Source organism: Hippocampus comes, unplaced genomic scaffold (genome assembly GCF_001891065.2).
Source record: "Hippocampus comes isolate QL1 unplaced genomic scaffold, H_comes_QL1_v1.1 scaffold36, whole genome shotgun sequence".
Taxonomy (NCBI): domain Eukaryota; kingdom Metazoa; phylum Chordata; class Actinopteri; order Syngnathiformes; family Syngnathidae; genus Hippocampus; species Hippocampus comes.
In genome coordinates this window covers 752,547-772,647 of record NW_017805695.1, presented here as the reverse complement: position 1 = coordinate 772,647, position 20,101 = coordinate 752,547, and the positions used below count along the sequence as shown (strand labels likewise).

General features: G+C 41.0%; 1 protein-coding gene across 2 annotated transcripts in view; it reads left to right on the top strand.

Annotated features, from left to right (window-relative positions):
• hspa12a (heat shock protein 12A) overlaps positions 1-20,101 on the top strand; it is a 69,682-nt gene that overhangs the window by 10,765 nt on the left and 38,816 nt on the right. For both annotated transcript variants that reach the window (XM_019882187.1, XM_019882186.1), the window contains exon 2: positions 17,886-17,962. In XM_019882187.1, coding sequence (XP_019737746.1) covers positions 17,886-17,962 — 77 coding nt within the window. The remainder of the gene's footprint in view (positions 1-17,885; positions 17,963-20,101) is intronic.

The window sequence follows — 20,101 nt, the reverse complement described above, 5'->3', positions numbered from 1 at the left end:
CCCACCGATTGGATGGTGGTGGAGCCAGACGTGTTGGTTAGGTGAGGCCCGGGGTCCACAGGCGCAGGAGAAGAGCGGCAGACTTTAGCAAAGTGGTTCAGCTTACCACAACGTTGGCATCGTTGTCCCAGCGCCGGGCACGCGGGCGCACGTGTGCGGTGTGATGAGGAGCCGCAGTTCCCACAATGTTGCCTCATTGCTGCGCCTCGACGTCCCGCGACGTTAACCTCTGGCTCGTCGAGAGGAGCAGTGGTGTCGGGGAGTGGGGCCGTGAGGGCAACAGTACGAGATGAAGGAAAAAGATGTGGAGTGAGGTGGGGAAGGGCTGGAGCCGGGTCCGAAGCGGCTAGCCGGGATGCTAACAGGGCTGCAGACTCAAGCTGGAAGGCCATCTCCACCGCCCTAGACAGCGTCGTGTCGTCCGGCGATAAAAACAGCTTCTCTCGCAGTTTAAGGTCCGACGTGTGTTCGGCTAGCTGGTCTCTAATCATCCCATCCTCGTCGCCAATGTTGTGTTCAAATAAACGCGTGGAGTCTGACTCTGTGCTCACTGCCGTTTATTGCTAGTAGTCACCTTTTTATATCAACACTTTACGGCCGTGACCTCACGCCGTCGTAACCTGACCCTGTGGCTATGGTTACATGCCACACTCACTCCACCTTACCTCTCCGAGCTCCTCTGCCCCTAAACAGCCTCAGCCTCTGCGGACCAGACATTAAAGGTACCAAGAACTAAGCTGAGGCTCAGAGGGGATCGAGCCTTTTCCGTTGCTGGTCCCTCTCTTTGAAATGACCTCCCACTCAACATTTGGCAAGCCCCCTCGCTGGCCATCTTTAAAACTCGTCTCAAAACACTTTTCTATCCTCAGCATGACTCAGACTTGATTTTATTTTTACTGTTTTCATGCTTTCTACTGTCTTCGTTATTAATTTCTTGTTTATTGTTTATTATTGTATTTATGATATTTGCTCCATGTACAGCACTTTCTATACAGCGGTGGTCGTTTTCAAGTGCTCTATAAATACAATCGAGTTGAGTTGAGTTGAGGTAACGCAACACTTTTTTGGCATGGAGAGCAAAAACTCATGTCCAATGTCATTTATCAACCTCACAGATGTAGTTTGGGCGAGTGGACAAAAAAATGGAAGGCTCACTCCAAAAGTAGAAGTTGGTATGACTGAAAAATGTAGATCAACTCCATATTAGTGCCATCACTTTTGGCTATTGAGTATATTGCTAGTAACATCCCCCAGCCTGGCAACACTCCTCTGCAATGCATCGTGAATACTATTTGGCCTGTGACCTGATGTCCTGTAGTGATGAGAGCCGATTGTCAGGCCAATGTAAAAATAAAGTTGGGTTGAAGAAATACAAACGAGTACCTTGGAGCAGATGTTACTACAAGCTTACAGTTGTTGTGGCAGGGAGCAAAAGCAGAACTTGAAAAGTCCTGTTCCAAAACTCATGTTCCATTTTGTGATTATTTCCAATGTGACCTGAATGCAGCTCTGCTCCAAAGCCCACAGAGGTGTCCTCCACCATCTAAGCCCTACCTGCTCTTAGGTTTGAGTCCCTAACAGCTAAACTCATCCACAATAACTTCATACAGGATGTTGCACCATGATGTGAAATGACATCACAGTCAGATGATTTGTTACGGGATTGTCTTTTCAACATCAGTAGCCCTTACACACTGGTTTTTTATCGCCTTGTCCTACGTGTAAGGTACTGGTATGCGATTGGCGGGTTGACGTAGACAAGCAGATTTTTTTTTCATCTTCCAAGGACGTATCAGAGACATAACATTGGTGGGATGTTGCCAGTGTGTAAGGAACGTGTGAACTTGAGCACTTGAAAGACACTAAACACTCCTGCTTGTGTTGAAGTGATTGACTGACATTGGCATAAATGCAAATATTTTAATGTGGAAATTCCAAATTGCTGTATTTTGGCTGTGGAAATGCCACATTTCAGTGAGTTCTGTCTGAAAGGGTTAGGCAAATAAATCTTTGCTTTTTGTCTTTTATTCTCAGAAGTTACATTTGTGAGAGGCAAATTAAGTGCAAAAGTGACAGTAGTTTCTAAAACAGCAAGAATTTAATGTCTTATGTTATAATTGCTTCATAGGTTCAACCTTTGATTTGGAACAAGTTAACAAGGACCAACACTTGAGTCTTTGGGTTGTTGGTGCAAAGGTTCGTCAATTTTTCTTGTAAACAGGTGGGTGTAGGAGGGGTGTGCGGTACAAGTATCGGTATTTCCCACACATAACATATTCGTTAAGAAGCCCGATGTGTAACTACCTTGGGTTTTAGCCATTCGGGATTAAAAGGTAACCCATTTAATCCCACCGGTCACATTTGTGAAGGACAACAATGATTTAATTTACAGGGCTCTAATTTTTTTTAATACTGATGACTTAAAAGGGCTACCAATGACACCTGATCTTGAATGTCTGGGAAAAATTTGGGATTAAATGGGTTAATCAACCCACCAATCTCAAAAGGTGTTTATAAACTTGGCTACCGTCACCGCCAAAACATTGTTTAAGGGGATCAAACCAGAATTGCAATAGCGCTCTGCCCACTTGAGAAAACAGGACACTGCAAAAGGATTTTAATGGTTTGTACTTTCAATAAATTAAAGGTCCCCTTCCATCATTATACAAATGTTTTCCGCTGTTTTATAAGATAAATAAAAACAAGTTGGTGACATGTTTGACATGTATGTCTCAAAATACAAAATCTATGTTTGCTGTTTGCATTAGAGTTTCAATATATTGGGAAAACGTGATATGTGATATGGGTGTTAAATATAGCCATTGACATTACTGTCATATTTAACATGTACCTAAAGAAGTGACATCTATCCATCTAATGAAAGAAATATTTTTCCCATGCAGCAAAATAAGCAAGCTCAATGTTTTCTTTGCTAATTAACTGTAATGGCCATCGATTCTGTTTCCCAATTGAATGGCGATGCACATTTAAGGTTGTATCAGACTGCAATTAAAAATGTTCTCTTTTAAGGTACATCTTTGAGTGTGACTTAAATATTCAGCTTCATCATGTTCTCAGAACCATCAACAATGGAATGGAAGCAGAGCTCAGTGGGACAAAATTTGCTGAAAAATGTAAACCTAACCTCTGTCAGCCACAATTCACGACACTGAAATGATGTGTTCCGTATGGTCGATGCAAACAGTGAAGTTTGTTCTTTGACAGGTTCTTATTACTCCATCCAATGAACTGGTTGCCAGCCAGTCACAGGGCACATATAGAGACATACCCACCCACATATTCACACCCACATCCACAACTTCACTCGGTGGCAATGTGGCGCATTGCATCGTATGAACAACCGTTATGTTGGCCTGCTTGACTTTGGATGTGCTCATGGCGGCGAGACTCGAGCAGTGGTGGGCAGCCGAATGCGGGACAATGGGACACAGCTCGTGGACGAGCTGAATGGTTATTGGATCCCACAAATGTAGACATAAAGAAAATCCTTAATTAAAATATTTATTTACGAGACAAAGCGCAGCGAAAAACTATTTTAAAAAATCGCTGGTCACAAGGAGCCAGGAAAAGCAAGGCATTAACACAAAGCACTTGCAAAAGGCAAGGTAAAGCCAAGGATATAAAACGCAATGACAAGAGTCCAATTACATGAAAACAAAACAAGAGCAAGCTCAAAGGACCAAAATAATTTCACTCCTTACTAACGAGGGACTAGAGAGCAAAAACGACACTGATGAGATCGAGAGGTCTCGTAAACCAGGGGTCCCCAACCTTTTTTGCCCCACGGACCGGTTTAAGTCAGACAATATTTTCAGGGACCGGCATTTAAGGTGTGGCGGATTAATACAACAAAATAATATGGTATGAGCTGCATGAAAACTGTGGTGTTTTCGAAATATAATAATAAACACAAGGAGCGTCTAATCTGGTCGCAACACTCTTATCACTCTGGTAATGTTTAATGCCTTCAAAATACGATACAACGCAAATTCAAAGTGCATGAAAATGACGACTCACCACAGCCCCGAGCTTGATTTTCTGCAATCAGACAGTCCCATCTCGGGGTAATAGGAGACAATGACACCTCAAGTGTGTGGTTTATGTCCAGTCTACTTCGTAATTTTGTTTTAGTCGCTGTTCTTGACGTGAGTAAAGCGTGACACAGACGGATGTAACAGAGAATCCGGTAATTTTTCAAAATAAAACTTATTTCTTATTCCGAAATAAATAAAACGGAAATAAGGCAAGTTCTTTCTGTGCGGCCCGGTACCAAATGCCCTGCGGACCGGTACCGGTCCGCGGACCGGCGGTTGGGGACCCCTGTCGTAAACAACACTTGAGCATGAGCAGCAAACAAGGTCAATAATCCAATGGAGACTTGACAATTATGCAGTCCTTAAATATATGGCTAACTGATGAAACATCGGCAGCAGGTGTGCGTGCTGGAGGGAAGACCCTCCTCTGCCACCTGCTAGAGCAGGGGTCAGCAACCCAAAATGTTGAAAGAGCGATATAGGACAAAAAAAACAAAAAACATATACAGTCAAACCTCGGTTTTCATCCATAATCCGTTCCAGAAGGCTGTTCGAAAACCAAATTCTTCGAAAACCGAAACCACGCTCTTTTTAAAATAAAAATGTTTATTGAACATGTCTGCTCACAATGGAAAGCAACACGAGGAACGTCACCTCCTCGTGTAAGGAAGGCGAGAGGAGTCAAATGGTGCATTCAGGTGCGCTCAGTTTGTTCGAGAACCGAAATTTGTTCGTCATCCGAGGCATAAAAAACTCGAAATTTTTGGTCGAAAACCGAATTGGTCGAGAACCGAGACGTTCGAAAACCGAGGTTTGACTGTATGTCTGGAGCCGCAAAAAAATAAAAGCCTTCTATAAAACTTATAATGAAGGAAACACATGATGTATGTATGTAGGAGACTGGACTGTCTCAGAATTGTTTATGTTATTCATTCCTTTGTTGTGTGTTCACAAACGCCCCCATAGAATTTATTTTTTAATTTCCTCGCTTGATTGTTTTGTTTTGGTGCATTATTTTCGCTTTTCTTAGTGTCAGTGAAGTGATCATTAATTTCCGTTTTTTTGAGGGTGTCTTTGAACGCCTCTCGAGTCGAACAAGAAGAGGGAAGGCACGGAGTCAGAAGCAGACGTGTCTGTGTTCGTCAAGACTGTTAAAAGCATAAATAAAGTGTACATTTTAAAAAACCAACACCACAGCTCTCCTTTTTCGGAGCTGCAACATGTATCTATATCTATTTGAGCTATATTAGATTAGATTAGATTAGATTAGATATCCTTTATTTGTCCCACACTGGGGAAATTTACAGCCTTCAGCAGCAAGATTGTGGGTAGAAAGAAGAGAAAAGAAAACACAGTTCAATTAAGTGCAATATAAATACAAACAATTATTAGCCTACTATCAAAATATTTTCCATTTTCAAACATTTTTTATAAAGCTCCAGGGAGCCACTAGATGTCGCTAAAGAGCCGCATGCGGCTCTGGAGCCGCGTGTTGCCGACCCCCGTGCTAGAGACACCCAAGAACAGAATCATGACTCACTGCCTATGGGACGATCATCTATAGGGGTGTTCACACGCCAACTTTTACTCCGGTGTAGCACCGGTGCTGCCCCCCGTAGAGTGTTCACACGTCCAAAGTTACACCGGTGTAGCCTCTGAAAACAGCTTAAACCGGAGCAAATTTAACCCTGCTCAGGACGTGGTTTAAAAATTTACTCCGGAGTAAATGCTAGTTTGCGAGGCAGCACCGATATAAAATGGGACGTGTGAATGCTGCAGGGGTAAACTCGCTACACATGAGATGAGTTAATTACATACGGGTATTGAATGTGTTGCTTTCGTACTCTGTTGTACTTCCGTCATTTTTCCTTTCTCTCTTCCCTCATCCTTTTACGGTGTCTGATAGACCACAGCGTTGATTTGTCTGGAGAAGTATGAACCATGGTTTTTCGGTATGTCACAACCAAGGCGGGGAAAAGGAAGTACACATTACGCATGTGCATGTTTTATTTCCTTATTATACTATCGTATTGCACGTCCGCAGAAATTGCCGTGTGAACGCAAGTGGGGCAGCACCGGGGTTAACACGCTTCTCTTTAGTCATCAGCTTTTTACGTGTGAACGCTCCACAAAATTTACACCGGTGTAAGTAAGATAAATCGCAACAAAATACGTCGGTGCAGCACCGATGCAAATGTGTGACGTGTGAACACCCCTTCTGTCTTGTTAGGCCGTGTGTTTGATGGTTACGCAAAATATGTGAAGGCAGTTTGCGATGCAAAAAAGGTTGGGCACCCGACCGCTGCCCTCAACTGTGCGAAATCAGCTAGCAGTCTCACACAGTGGGAAATTAATTTTTCAAAGCTGACATGTGGAAAAACTGAAACAATTACCGAGCTCCACACCAACATGTTAGCTCAATTTTGTTAAACTTAAATGTTATGTATTTTAAAAATATATATTATGCCTTGGTATGGCTTGCTGCAATGAGAAAATTAAAATTGAAAACTAGTGAAAAAAAATAAAATCAGTCAAATCAAAATGCCATATGTCCTGATATTAACATGAACCCTTTCATGCATCCTGTAACCCGTTAACATGATAAGCTGTCCACTGTAGTAACCTCTGTCCCTAAAATGGTTAAATCACTATTTAATAAACATTCACACAAAAAAAAAAAAACATGTCTACAGTGTCCATATTTTATATGCTGACCTTACAAGCGCAACCTACTACACTATTAGCTGTTCTTATGACTACCAAATCATTACAAGGGCAAATTCCTCTCTTCCCTCCACTGAGCAGGAAAGATTGTCGCTGACATGAGATTGTTGCTAACAGGACCACAGTTGTTCGTGTTTTTTTTTTTTTAATAGTCGCGAGGATGTTCAGCAAAGTCACTGATTACAGCAACAATGTATTGAAGTTAGCAACACAAAAACCCAAGTCGGTGCTCCTGTTCATTAGCACTGCTGACACACATCAAAATAAAAGCAGCACATACTTCACGTTTTTAGTTTGACTTCCGAAAAGCTGCAGACTCTAAACAGGCCGGATACTTTGCCCAAATTTTTACAGTCATTCATTAGGTTGGTGGGTTTTGAAAAAAATTGAGTACCATTGGGGAAAAAAAATCGTGGAAATGAAAACACCCCAGTCACAATTAGTGATTGGGGTGTTTTCATTACCACCGAAACTTGTCATAACCCGACGCAAATGCTAACGTGCAGCTTGCCGGCCCCCTTAAAGAGTGGGGACTTATACAAACGGTTCCAATTCCTACAGCATTTACCTGATTTGGATGTAAATACACTAAAGGCACATCTTGTTTCATTTCAAATCTATTGTGGTGGTGATTCGAGCCAAAAAGATGAGAATTGTGTCCAAGTCTCATGAACGAAGAGATGAAGAAGTTACTTTATGTCTGAGCTGAGCTCATTTACATCAGGTAGATAATATTGTAATTTGTAATCACTCTTCAATCCCTATTTGTATGAATTAAACATTTTAGACAATATGCATCGTATCGGACTTATATAATGATCAGCGAGTCCCAGGGATCCCATTATGCATTTAGAGAGTCCCAAATTTCGAATTCTGAAATGGTCTACTTATTCAATTGCATATGATAACACAAACAACAACATATACATTCAATTATAAACAAATGCTGCAAAAATTTAAATAATTCAGTAGCAGCCCTGAGGATTTCGGAAATTCACGGTAACTGTTTTCAGTTCCGTCGGATTACCCAATGGGAAACCACGGTAACTAATTTTGGGTTCCGTAAACGTTCATCATGGGAACCCATTTTTCTATTTTGACTGATATTCATAATCAAGAATTCTGAAACTCAAAAGTATAATGTTTGAAGGGTAAATGTTTGAAAAATATGCATTAACAATGAACATTACATCAGCAGCTGTGTACTCCAGGTTTATTAAAAAAAAATAAATGGATCAAAATATGGTGTACTCATATGGCATCATGAATACAGCATACCACAAAATCAGAGTATTTTTTCCAATCTTACACTGCAAAGATTAAATAACTGCTAATCATTAATACAGGTAAGTATTGATGTGGCTTGACATCCTCTTCCCAAGACGATGCATGTGTAATCTATTAATTTGACGAAAGAATCTACCACACGTCATCATTAGTTCTACCAACAGTTAACATGAGCATTGCTACACTTTGTGACGAATGTTTTATTCATAAAGTTCCCATGCTACAACCAGTAAATTATAGAATAACCAATACTGTTTCATAATATTTTTCATAGCGATTAGCCTGTAGATCTAATGACCAACTTGCCTCGTAATCGTGCCTCCCGTCGTATCTCGCTCTCGTGTTCTGTGCATACAACACAGGTGAGTTTAGTGATACGCCCTTCGGACGATTCATACGAAAAATCAGACTGGCATTCCCATTTCTTAAATGTCGTAATTAATAGACCTTTTGTGAGTTGTTTTCGGCGCAATCTCAAACTTTCCTCCGCGCGATTACTCAGTTTGCGGACTAAAATAGCAACCCGCATGCGCACATAACGTTATCTGTTCCGTCCCCCCCAACACTGAAAACAAAACAAAACGAAAGTAAATTAGAAGAAACACACTCACACACCACACCACAAACACACATACAGGCACAGTGAAATCGCGTTGATCACACAGAAGAGATTTGATCGCGTCCAGTCAACTCGTGTGCCGTGACTTTTATGGTTAAACGATTTTTCAGTACCGTCAAAATGACACCACGTAAACGACACGCTACCGGTAACGATTGTTACCGTGAAATCCTCAGGCCTGCCATAGTTTTATTTTTTTTGTTTTGACTGCGAAATGTCCTTGCGTCCCAAAAACGCACATTATTTGGAACTGTGCGTCCCGTGGGAAAATTATGCGTCTAGGACGCGGGACGCAGAGGTAACGAGATGGCTGTAACTTGAGAATTTATCAAAGCACCTCTCCCACTGAGCGGTGAAGAATTGTTGCACTCACTGCAGTTCGTCAAGGTTCTTTCAAGGTCGCAGAAGTTCGCCAAACGGTCACCTGTACTTGACTTGTCTCAAGGAAATTTTGAACATTTCCTTGCGACAAGAAAAATCACTAAAACTCTTGGTGAATGTTTTGTGAACATTTGCAACCTTGAACGAACTCTGTCATGAGTGTACACTTTTCTACATTTTTCTATATTCGCAATTGTCTGCCCTTCAATGGGGTAAGGCTCAAGGAGAGTGTTTCCCCCACCTTTGTAGAACCAAGGCACCTATTTTACATTCGAAAAACCTCACAATAAAGCACCAAACAAAAATATACAAAGTATGCAAACTTAAATTATGTTCATGTCGCAGTTCAGTCACAAATGTACTTACTCAGTGTGAAATCTGGGCTTTTACAGTTGAACACAAAGCACATATAGATGCAAAGATTAAAGACTTTTTCTCTTGTATGAATGGCAACAGTTGCATGCATACACAGGGTGGGTGTACCTTTTGTCATCCAACTCAAGAACATTTATTTGTTCTGCCAGGCACTATATGCCACAGACATAGATAGACCAGCACCAAAAATGTTTTAAATAATATTACAAAAACAGGACCGTATTTTCCGCACTATAAGGCGCACCTAAAAGCATTCACTTTCCTCAAAACCTGACAGTATGACTTATAATCCGATGCGCCTTATATATGGTATTACAGTCTCTTTATATTCCCCATTGTGTTGTTTCCCTGTTAGTATTCCCATGCCTACTCATGGTGATTATTAGCAGAAACCACTTGTAACGTAAAAGATGCCAGACACTAATTGACGTGTGCATTCGCCAACACACACTCAAACAAACTACTTTGTGAGCTCTGCGTAGCCATAAAGAAACGAAGATAATACCAAAAGCAAAGTTAACGACAGACTAAACGAAGGAAGGAGCAGACAAGTAAGACTTCTAAGGATATTTAGGCCCTTGTGGGTGTGAGCCCACGAAGTTTGTGTGCCTTTTTGTTGAATCAATTGTCTTCCTAACTTTCGTCTTTCCCCTTATTGTTTGTAATGTCATTTGTATTTATATGTTTCTGTCACGTTTGCGAGGGTGGTGGTGGACCCCTAAAAGCAGGCAGGAGGGAGGAGCAGGGTGAACTTGAAAGATTGTATTAAAACCGAGAAAACTAAATCCAAAACAAACAAAGTCCAAAGTCTCAAACAAAAACCATGGCAGAAGCTCAAAACTAATAGTACCAGAAACATGACCTAAACATGACAGCAACAAACAAGAAAACATGACAGCAGCAAAGAAACAGCAACAAACAATGACCCGACCATGAGTAGTCGGCCAGGAGTCCTTTTATAGCCACTAATTACCTAATGACCAACAGGTGTGCAGCTGCAGGGAAAAGCCCCACAGTGCCACCTGTTGGTCACAAACCGAAACATGACAGTTTCATGTTAGTGTTTCTGACCATTTCTCATGGGTTGCCAAGGAATAAACCCTGTATTTTTATGGACTTCGTGTCGTGCTTCATGCTACATCCTGAGGGAGCTACATATGGATCAATATTCTGATTTCTTGGACGTAGTATTTTCAATGTTCTGTAAAGCGCTTTGTTACAGCTGCAGCCGTTGTGAAGGCTAAGTGAACACAATTGCAGCCAGGGCTCTATATAAATAAAGCTGTATTGTATTGTATTGAATTGTATTGTATTCCCTTTAGAGTAGCTCCATATAATAGATGCGTTACACAACCGCAGACACTATTGTAGCTTCTATTCTATGCACCTTAGAATGCAGTGCACCCTATACATGAAAACCGCTTTAAAATAGGTCATTCATTGAAGGGGCGCCTTATACAATACAATACAATACAATACATGCTGATTGATATAGTGCTTTCACAACAGCTGCAGCTGTAACAAAGCGCTTAACAAAACTTATACTCTGAAGCGCCTTATATTGTGCAAAATACGGTAATTGTTAATAGCAACACTTTTAACCTAACTATACAAGACATAATTTTTTCTAAGAATCAACACGTACCAAACAGAAATGAAAACTGTGAGCACAAAACGGAGATATGCACCAAGCTGTGGATTTATGAACCGTTCCGCCTGAAGTGCCCAGTTATAGTTGCTACACGCCCACTCAGCTCTGGAAAAATGACTGACACCAACAACTTTGCATCAGCTGACAATCTCAGAGGAGTTGAGGAATAAAATGCTTCAATTTATCTTTGGCGAAACTCCCTCCCAAGCGTATCGGAATCAGAATTGTGCTGAGTTTGGCTCATTTCTTGGAGAATGGCTTTGTCAATATCAGCTTTCACTCATGCTTCCAATACATATTCACAAAGACATTGATCAGTTCCCTCTGGCTGCTGTGGGGTCGTGCGTGTCACCGTGCAAGTATATCAGTATTTGAAGGTACCCTTACATCATAATCTAATGTTTTCTACTGTTTTATGCATAACGTGTCAAAATAAATCTTGAGACCCGTTTCAAGTGTGACATCGATGCAGTTGCACATAGCATTGTGGGGTTTATGACTAGCAGGGGGTATGTACTCAAATTCATCAGCGTGTGACGCTGTGTTGAATAAACAGGTAACTTTCCTTTTGGTACTGTATGTGGGCCCACGACTGTTTACAGACAACCGTAACCTTTAAATCATTCAGATATGATTGAGTGGGAAAAAAGCACAATTATCGGAATGAGTTATGTACAGAGGCAATGACGGTTAAATAGCATTAATCTGTCCGTTCATCTATCCTCAGACTGTTCACATAACGAGTCATGAACGTAACTAGAGGCATATTTTATGCAGCAGCGTTCTTCTTTTCAGCCATCGTGCGGGGAACCGGGGCACATTCTCAGCCACTGCCCGGTGCCTGCACTGAGAATTCTGTCTCCCCACGCTCAGTCAAAGATGCTGAAGTGTGCAGCTTCATTATTTTTTCAATTTTTCTCACAATTATATTTATTGTAGGGCGGCCCGGTGGTCCAGTGGTTAGCGCGTCGACCTCACAGTGCAGAGGTACCGGGTTCAATTCCAGCTCCGGCCTCCCTGTGTGGAGTTTGCATGTTCTCCCCGGTTTTCTCCGGGTACTCCGGTTTCCTCCCACACTCCAAAAACATGCATGATGGGCTGATTGAACACTCAAAATTGTCCTTAGGTGTGAGTGTGAGCGCGGATGGTTGTTCGTCTCTGTGTGCCCTGCGATTGGCTGGCAACCGGTTAAGGGTGTCCCCCGCCTACTGCCCGAAGATGGCTGGGATAGGCTGCAGCACCCCCACGCGACCCTTGTGAGGATAAAGCGGATCGGAAAATGGATGGATATTTATTGTATTTTCGTGGCTTGAAAGTGGCTGAGTCTCACTTGCTTCTAAACCTAAAAATGTATGCAGTCCCTCTGTGAGCCCATGTAAATGGGTGACGTCATTATGCTTTTGTGTGTGCACTGCTGCGCTCAAGTGCGCCATGGAATACCGCCAACTCTTCCACTCCCGCACAGTCACAACTTAGAAAAGACATGCTATGGAAAGAAAACATAGTACCGTTTGATGTCGTGTGAATCGGTGCATATAGACCCAAAAGTAGACTTCGGTACACATATCTCTATGAGGAGGTTCCAAACGTTTTTTTTTTCAAGAGAAGAATGCTAGGATGTGCAGTTTTCTGTTGTGGCAAGTAGGTAGTTATGAAAGGGTCAGTCACCAACTATGACATGTTTGCTATTGCCCAGTTATATCAAGTTCAACCGCATTGATTGGTGTGCAGCCAAAATACAAAATCTCTAATTTAATGCATATGTTTTTTTGTGTGTTTTTTAATTTGCTTACTCATCAGATATTCTGCTGAGCTCTGATATACAGATGCATCCCACCCACACCCACTAACACTACTGGGGGGAGTAAGAGTCAGTTTACAGTGATTGATTTTTTTGCTTCCCAACAATCTTATTGTAGAATATATTGAAAATACATTTATACTTTTCCACAATTAGCAATATTTAGTATGGGAAGGAAATGAGGTATTCTGCAGTCTTTTTAGAGCATAGGGCCTCTGAAGGGTTTGTCATTGTGTCATGACTGCCGTTGTCAGGCTGTTTCCCTGCTCTGTGTGTCTGGGCTTATGGCCAAGTTTGTCAGAGTGAGGCAATGAGAGGGAGGGTGTTGGGGGATTGCCTCTTTTTCTGCAGGGCATGAATAAAAAGGGACATCAGATGGCTGAAAGAAATAGCAGATTCACTGGCCAAACTCATTTGACTGCAGTCCCTCTGATGTAGAATGAACATGGTTCTTTGAAGTCTTTGTTTGTGTGACACCTCAGTTTGCTACGTTTACACAATTTAATAAGTCTCCTCCTCTTTTGTTCTTACCAGAATGGAGGCTTTGCTTGGTCTCACTCCTATCACAATTTTAGCCGGTGCTATTTTCTGAACCACACTGCTATTATCCATATTGAAACAAGCTGATTTGTACATTCAGTTCTAGACCTGGATCAAATCAAGGTCAACTTCAAAGTCTGATTGTTTGCCCGATGAACAAGCACAGTGTGTAACAATCCATGCGCTATAAAGGACAGCTCCGGGCTTTTCTGTCACATCGAAATAATGATCGAGCTCACTTGAAAATCAATAAAGAAAAGAACAACTTGCAAAATAATCATTATTTTGCTGCTATGTCATCATCTTTGCTGTCATCATCATGCTATCATCTTTGTTGAATGTCTTAGTCAGATGTCTCCAAAAGGTGAAATAGCTCTTGGTCAAGACCAAACCAAGCCATATAATGTTCATCCTGAAACACAAACAAAACGGTAATGGTAAATGGGATGCACTTCCTTCGCACCTTATAGACACCATACTGTATGGTGCCCAAAGCGCTTCACAAAGCCTCACATTTATTGACACACTAATGGGAGGCTGCTGCCATACACAGCACTGCCAGTACCACTGGGAGAAAATTAGAGTTCAGTATCTTGCTCAAGGACACTTTGACATAGTCACAAGAGTCGAACCTACAACCCTCGGGTGGGGAGACGACCACACTATGCCACTCAGCTGCCAACAGTACTGACTGGGCTCAATATCTACAGAGTAGAGTCGAGTTTGGATATGTACTGCACATTCATGCGGTCACAACCAAGAGAGCAATAAGCTCAACCTATAGGAAAATAGGTTCTGTATACAGTGGTACCTCTACTCACAAAATTAATTGGTTCTGGAAGAAATTTCTTAACTAGAAAATTTTGTAAGTAGAGACGCGTTTTCCATGTAAATAGACATTTTGTAAAGAACTGATCCAAGGACGTTTGCTTTTGTCGGCTTTTAACAATCCTTCGAAAATGTCCAAGGCAAACATCAACATAGTGAGCGACCGCCCGACTCGTGAACTCTTTTTCTGGGTGAACCTATATTTTATTGAATACACTACAAAGACAATACAGTATATGTCATGTTCGAACAGATAATCATTATTGTTTTTTGCAAAAAATCATTAACTGAGAATTTTTGCCACCTTTTTACATCACCTATTCTTTGAACATCTTTCAATAAACTTGGGAACTGAGGACATTAATTGTTAAAGCTTTGTAGGCGGAATTCTTTCCCCCTCTCTTTTACGCTTGTAATGCGCCACACAGTTTCAATGATAGACAAGTCAGGACTGCAGGCAGGCCAACCTAGTACTCATACTCATTTACTATGGAGCCACACTTTTGTAACATGTGCAGAATGTGGTTTGGCATTGTCCTGCTGAAATAAGCAGGGGTGTCCAAGACGAAGATGTTGCTTGGATGGCAGCATTTGTTTCTCCAAAACCTGTATATACGTTTCAGCATTAATGGTGCCTTCACAGGTGTATATGTTACCCATGCCATTGGCACCTTCACAGCTCTACGCCATCACAGATGATGGCTTTTGACCTTTTTCCTTAGGGTATTCAATTAAATATAGGTCGAACATGATTTGCCAATCATTGTATTCTGTTTGATTGAACATAACGTCTCAACTTCGTGAGAATTGGTTTGTAGAGAATAAAATACAGTTTGCTGCTTCCGTGTTCATAATTGTTTTATAATCAAGCAAAAATATGTATTTCTTATTTGGATCCCAATACTCGATTATTTATCCGAATCCCAAAACATTTGATAGCCTCAGCCCTACAAAAAAAAATGAACCATTATTGGCGGCCGTGACTTTGAAATTTTTAGTGGCCCGATCAGGCCAGGGTTGAAAGGTGGGTTGTCACAGTGGCCTAGTATCCCTGGGCCGTTGGGCCACCGTTAATGTCAAGCCCTGCTATAAATCAGTGATTTATAGCGAGAAGGAAAAAACATATATAATTCGCACTGGAGTATGAATCGCATTCTTGGGGGAAATTTATTTGATAAAATCCAACACAAAAAACATACATGTCATCTTGAAAGTACAGAAGAGGATTAGGGCCAATGAAGAAAAGATATATATATATATATATATATATATAAAAATGACCAACAAGATGTATACAAGATGTACCGTATTTTTCAGATTATAAATCGCTCCGGATTATAAATCGCACCAGCCAAAAAATACATAATTAAGAAGGAAAAAACATATATAATTCGCACTGGAGTATGAATCGCATTCTTGGGGGAAATTTATTTGATAAAATCCAACACAAAAAACATACATGTCATCTTGAAAGTACAGAAGAGGATTAGGGCCAATGAAGAAAAATAAAAAAACAAGGTTGGCAAAATTTGAAAGGCAATTTAAAATAAAAATAAAACTAGAGCTCAACAGGCTGAATAAGTGTACAATATGCTAACGTTACATGACACTTAAACAACGAACTGTGAATGTGCCTGGTATGTTCACGTAACATATTAAAAGTAATTTAGACAACTATAGCACAAAGAACATGCTAACAAATTTACCAAGCCATCAGCGTCACTCCAAATCACGAAATCCAATGAAATCTTCATGCTCGGTGTCACTTTTAAACAACTCTGCCAACTCCGGAGGTAGAAGATGCAGCGCTTCCTCTTCTATGTCGCTTACGTCATAGTCATCGTCAGTTGTTTTTCTCAGTTACCGCCAACGTGGAAAGTATCAACACAGGCCGAGAGCACCCTCTTGCGGTTTAATGTGAAAATAACATGTGCTGTGTACAATGTGTGAACCATTTCACACATAAGTCGCTCCAGAGTATAAGTCACACCCCCGGCCAAACTATGAAAAAAACTGCGATTTATATTCCGGAAAATACGGAAGTCATTCTTATCACGTATCATTTGGAATCACTGCTGTCAGTGACATCACCCTACTGCTTCTGAAACCCCTGATAAGATTTGTCTGAAAGGGTTGCACATAAAGAATTAGATCTGATTGGACAAAACAAAGAAAATAAATTGTTGGCAATAACATTTCATGCAACATGTATTAGAATGTTACTCTTAACTATGAGTCATTGCTTCTGAGCGAAAACCTTGCAGGCCCTGACCACTCCTCCAGTTATGCTGTATACGCAATTAAGTAAATTTTTTGTAGAATCCGTGCAGTCCATTTTGATTCATCCCCTTCACGTAAGAATGAAAAGCGATTAAAGTAGTCCTCCAGTCACGATGTGCCTTTTATGATTCATTTTGGGGAATACAAACTAGAGGTTGTAAAGGTGATTTTGGGAGTTGACTGCCATTGCTGCAGGAAAACATATTGGATTGTGACTAGACAGGGTGTCGCCACAGGTGGTCTGTAATTTGGCTCTGTAATTGCTTGGCAAAGTGTACTATGGGACTTCAGACCACTCATCCTCTCCATAGGGGTGGACAAGAAGAAAGATGAGTGAGGTAGATAAAAGGATTGGATTGTATTGGATAACATGATGTCCTGCTGGGAGACAATTCAACAAGGTTCTTATAATAAATCAGACAAAATGATTATTATTGTGTGCATTCACAGTACACTTTCGGCTCTTAAGACAGACAAATAAAAGTAATGGTACATGTATGGAGACGCGCTTCCATTCAATTCAAATGTCATGTCATTTTTTTTTTTTTAAGGAGGTTGCAAATGACTTTTGCTGATGTTTCAATGGACAAGGCGTGAAAACTTAAATGTTGCACACTACAAAAAGCAACATTAACTGCTTGCTTTTACAACACACGTGAATAGACTCTCCTTTTTCGTATCAGATGTGGTTTGAGCTCAAACGAGGTCCGTTATCTTTTTTTCAACAAAGACTTTTTCAAACAATTTCTGAACTTAACAACTTAACATCATATGTCCATGGAGGTCTGCTTGCACTTGCTGATAAAGTTGAGTTGTACACGTGAGGGAAGGTGACGTTGGTAAGAAGACGTTTCCAAAATGCCCATAAAACACTGCTTTTGCAACAAACATGAATGGGCACCATGTCTTGAGCAATGTGAAGCAAGATCGACAACATGAATTCCTTCCACAGGGCTGCATTTTTTTTTTTCAATCTCAAAACAATGTGAAAATTATTCCAAACATGTTGTCTGTTTCGGAGCAGAAATTAAAAGATCTAGTTGTTTTTTGGTGGAGGGGTGTTGCTAAAAGGGTAAGAAAAGTTTCAAAATACAGTGGCAAAATCGTCAAATGGACTCTGCGAGTTATTTTAGATAATTCCGGTATGTTAGTTCTAAATATTTGTCTTCTCTTTGGGCTTGTTCAGGTTGGTCCTTTTCTTGTTTGAGAGACTTTTGCGATTTTGCTCAAATACCAAATTGTGTTACATCAGGGAGGTTCCACTTTATCTTATAGTTGGCTCATGAAAAAAGATGCTTGTTGAGATATTGAAGTGTGTTCATGTTTCCCTTTCTTTTTCTACAGATGAAATGGCAAACCCATCTCCTGCAAAGAGTCTCGGCGATCCTGGAATCACACCGCTGTCTCCGACACACATTCAGGCAATTCCTCTATTCGAAAATTTTTCATCACCGTCATAGCTGTTTGTGACATTAAATCGCTCCATCCTGAAGCCGCCTTGTAGAAACTGTTTTGGACCGAAGATTTTAGGGTGGAAACTTTGCTTTGAACAACCCAGTCGAGCACCGGTGTCAAAGTCAAGGCCCGGGGGCCAAATCTGGCCCGCCACATCATTTTATGTGGCCCGCGAAACCAAATCACGCATGTCAAGTTCCATGATGCTTGCTAAAGTTTGAACCAAACTTTCAAATTGTCATATGTAATCCACAATAACAGTAATTTTTCTGGACTTCTGATGATAAAACTAGTTATTCATCAATTTGTTGTGCGCTGTGTATGCAATATGTGGAGGGGATTAGAGGTAAGATCGGGCCGTCCGAGCCCGAGCCCGATCCGAAATTCGGGTTGGGTCGGGCCTAAAATTATCAATCATTGCTTCGGGTTCGGGTCGGGTCGGGCTTCTCTCTCGCTGACTTTTTTTTTTTTTTTCGAGGCCGTGAATTGTTTTGGCCACGAAAGACCGTGGTTCGCCAAAAAACAGAAGTCGCGTCATCACAACATGTACTGTACTAAACTCTTGCAATGACAATTCTTAGAACTCCTTCCAGTCTCTGTCGAGTATCCACGCGTCATTGTTCGTCTTTGTCTCTCTGCTTCTCTCTCTTAAAGTGCCGCGCTAGATTCTTAAGGACGTACAGCTGCTGTGGTTTACGGCCCAATTTTCAACCCGTCAAAATGACGGATGGCCTTAAATTTTCCCCGTCCACTCTTAAGAAAAAAAAATCCGTCAATGATAAGAAATTGTCGGTTAATGTAACCTCTTCAGAAACAGAAATATAAGAGATGTAAATGTTTATACAGTCTTGTTTAACTTAGATTTCGTTACAAAAGACAGGCTTTGTTATCAGAAATCACCCCTCCTCCTCCCGAGTCCTCACAAATATGAAATCTCGGGTTTGCTTCGGGCTCGGGCCTGCAAATCAAGTTAAGTGATCGGGCTCGGGCCGGGTCGGGCTTAAATACCCTCAGGCCCGGTCGGGTCGGGCTCGATTTTTTAGGACCGATCTTAGCTCTAGAGGGGATTAAATATTTATATGGTTTCCCAAAAGCCATAACGGCCCTCCAAGGGAAACCGAGACTACAATATGGCTCGCGACCAAAATTAGTTTGACACCCCTGCAGTAGAGAAATTAAATAAAGGGAATTATGTATAACATTTGATGTTACTACTGAAAGATGTGGACTTTATTATGTTATGTTATGAAGGTCAAAGTAAAAAAAATGCATACATGAAAGTAAAGGCAATTCAATCACAACCATAATCTAATTTTCAACCTCTATGCTTTTCATAAACATTTTTTTCCATAAAAACTGAAATTGAATGACTGTCAAATTGCTGCCACCATAAAATATTAAATGTACTGATTTTGTTTTCAAGTAATATTTTAACATATTTAACTGTCATAAAACTACTCTTTGATGGTGTGTAGTGGTTGTATCAGTAAACGCAGAAGGAAGACTGCACCAGGCAAATCGATGTTATGAATCGCAATGGTTCCCAATCTGTCACACAATGAGTACCCCTTCACTCAAACATGTTGATGATTCTATGTACGGAGCGTGGCTGAAAAAGACCTCAATGTGCAATTTTTTTTTCTCCGTTCAAACATGGAGAGTGAATTACATTTCAGCCCATGTCCACATCCTTGAAAACGAAGAAAAGAAAGAAAGAAAGCAAAGCAGCAGCCGTCGGATTACTTGCTGTTGGCAGTTGAGCTCTCGTTGCTAGCCGCTAGCGGCTAGCTTCTGGCAGCGAATGCCGGAGACTTGTGCTGTATCATACAATGGCGCTGTAATGAACGAACAATTTCTTAGCATCCTAAATTAGGTTTTGAATATGATTTCGGGATGGCGTTGTGTTGATTTTGGTGGCATTTATGTAATGCATCAAAATTTGTAACATATGCTGAAATGCAGTGGCGGGCCATGCATTTCAACCTTAGGCCTTCAGTGACGTCACATACATGAACACAATACTGTATAGGCTCGTCAAGCAGCACTTAATTTCAGGAGCATTTAAAACCATCAAGTATGCATTCACAATTAAGAGCAGGAAACTA